The sequence below is a fragment of the Aplysia californica genome, unplaced genomic scaffold (genome assembly GCF_000002075.1).
Source record: "Aplysia californica isolate F4 #8 unplaced genomic scaffold, AplCal3.0 scaffold00963, whole genome shotgun sequence".
Taxonomy (NCBI): domain Eukaryota; kingdom Metazoa; phylum Mollusca; class Gastropoda; order Aplysiida; family Aplysiidae; genus Aplysia; species Aplysia californica.
In genome coordinates this window covers 121,481-123,145 of record NW_004798233.1, presented here as the reverse complement: position 1 = coordinate 123,145, position 1,665 = coordinate 121,481, and the positions used below count along the sequence as shown (strand labels likewise).

General features: G+C 37.4%; 1 protein-coding gene across 1 annotated transcript in view; it reads right to left on the bottom strand.

The window, feature by feature from the left end:
* The window catches only part of LOC101846542 (choline transporter-like protein 4), a gene marked incomplete at its 5' end in the record, with an annotated part of 80,568 nt that overhangs the window by 18,663 nt on the left and 60,240 nt on the right, over positions 1-1,665 (bottom strand). Inside the window, 2 exon segments of the mRNA XM_013089490.2 lie at positions 81-180; positions 764-877. Of these exon segments, the coding sequence (XP_012944944.1) occupies positions 81-180; positions 764-877 (214 nt within the window).

The window sequence follows — 1,665 nt, the reverse complement described above, 5'->3', positions numbered from 1 at the left end:
CAGACAGACAGACAGACAGACAGACAGACAGACAGACAGACAGACAGACAGACAGAGGAAGGGAAGTATAGACTACTTACTTGCTCGCCTGTTGAATAAGTGCAATAGCAATCCTGATTCGTTGACACAGAAACAGTAGCAGCAGAAAAACGATGATGAAAATAACACCAAAGATAAGCCCTGGTGAGAAAAAAAAAAAGACTCAAATCAGGCATAATACAAAACAAAACAAAAATAGAAACCTGTATCTTGACTGTCCTTAACACATATTTACTGCTTGGTTTTCATATAATATGACTGAAGTGATACAAGTTTCGCTAGCATTGTCCAGACTGCCATTCTCAGACTGAAAAACTCTGAACTAGCAATTGGTTGTTTTTTTTCTAGGGGGAATTTGGGGGAGGGGGGGGGATAACAATTGAACATAGCAGCCAGTTTCTCGGACATCTGGTACTGAAAACGTGAAATGGTAGAGGTTTCACACGCCTATCAAAACTATTAGGTTATTTAAGAAGAGGGACCTTCAAGTTTAATGTTCATCTCCAAAAGGAACAAGCTTAAGTGGAGATCCAAGTAAAATTTTAATACCTGTCCAAAGGACATAACGTTGGACCAAACTGAAACTCAAACCCCCGAACCTGTAAATCCCACAATTACAACTCTCGTAGCCTAACCACGCTACATTTGGGAATTCAATTAACTTTCTAGCCAAAATAAGGGAAGAAAATATAATCTAAAATAATTGTATATTCTACTTTATTACCTCCAGCTAAGAAAACGTCCTCTTTCTGGAAGGTCAGTCTCCACACCAGGTAGACCGTGAATTCTCTGTTCTGATCTTTCTCCTCCAGGTAGAAATACCAGCAAATGCCAGTCACTTTGGAAATACAACAAGAAAAATAACACAATGAGACAATGAAGGCATTATAATACATAGAAAAATATCTTATTCACACAGTCGAAATTGCTAGAGCAACCACCTGTCCAAGACAATCACTTTCACAAATGACCACTTCCCACTTCCCTCAATGTGTTTATCTTTTCTAAATTATAATGTTCGGGCTCATATAACCTTATGCAGTTGCGAGCGCTGTAAAACCATTCTAAAACTTAGTAAATTAGCATAACAATGTCCAAAAAGTCCACCTGTCTAAGAGGACCACTTTTATATTTGACAATGGACAGTCATCTTGAAAAGGTTCGAATGTTGGGCAGAAGACAACTATCATTCTTAGCCAAATAGAATGTGGGGCATCGAGAACTGAGTTATATTTAGCCCAAATTTTAAGTAGCTATATATAGGCCTATGGGTAATTCTCAAAAGTTGAGCTTAAAATCATTGCAGCAGCCTAAATATTTTAATTTTTTAAGCTTAAATTGAAAATATCATCATCGTCATCAACTACCAGATTTATGGTTAAAATCGGTGATCATAGATCTCCATCCATTACTTCGCTCGGATGCTTTCAAAATAGTTACCGTACATTTCCCTGGTCTTTCCCCGTCACCAATATAAGTATACTTACGATCTTAGAGCATGCATCAAAATAACATTGAATGTGTATCTAGCTTACGATTATTATTGTTTATATTGCTGCTCATTTATATTATGCATGTGATTGTAAGCCCACTTGTGTGTGCATGTGTGTGCACGTGTGTACGTGT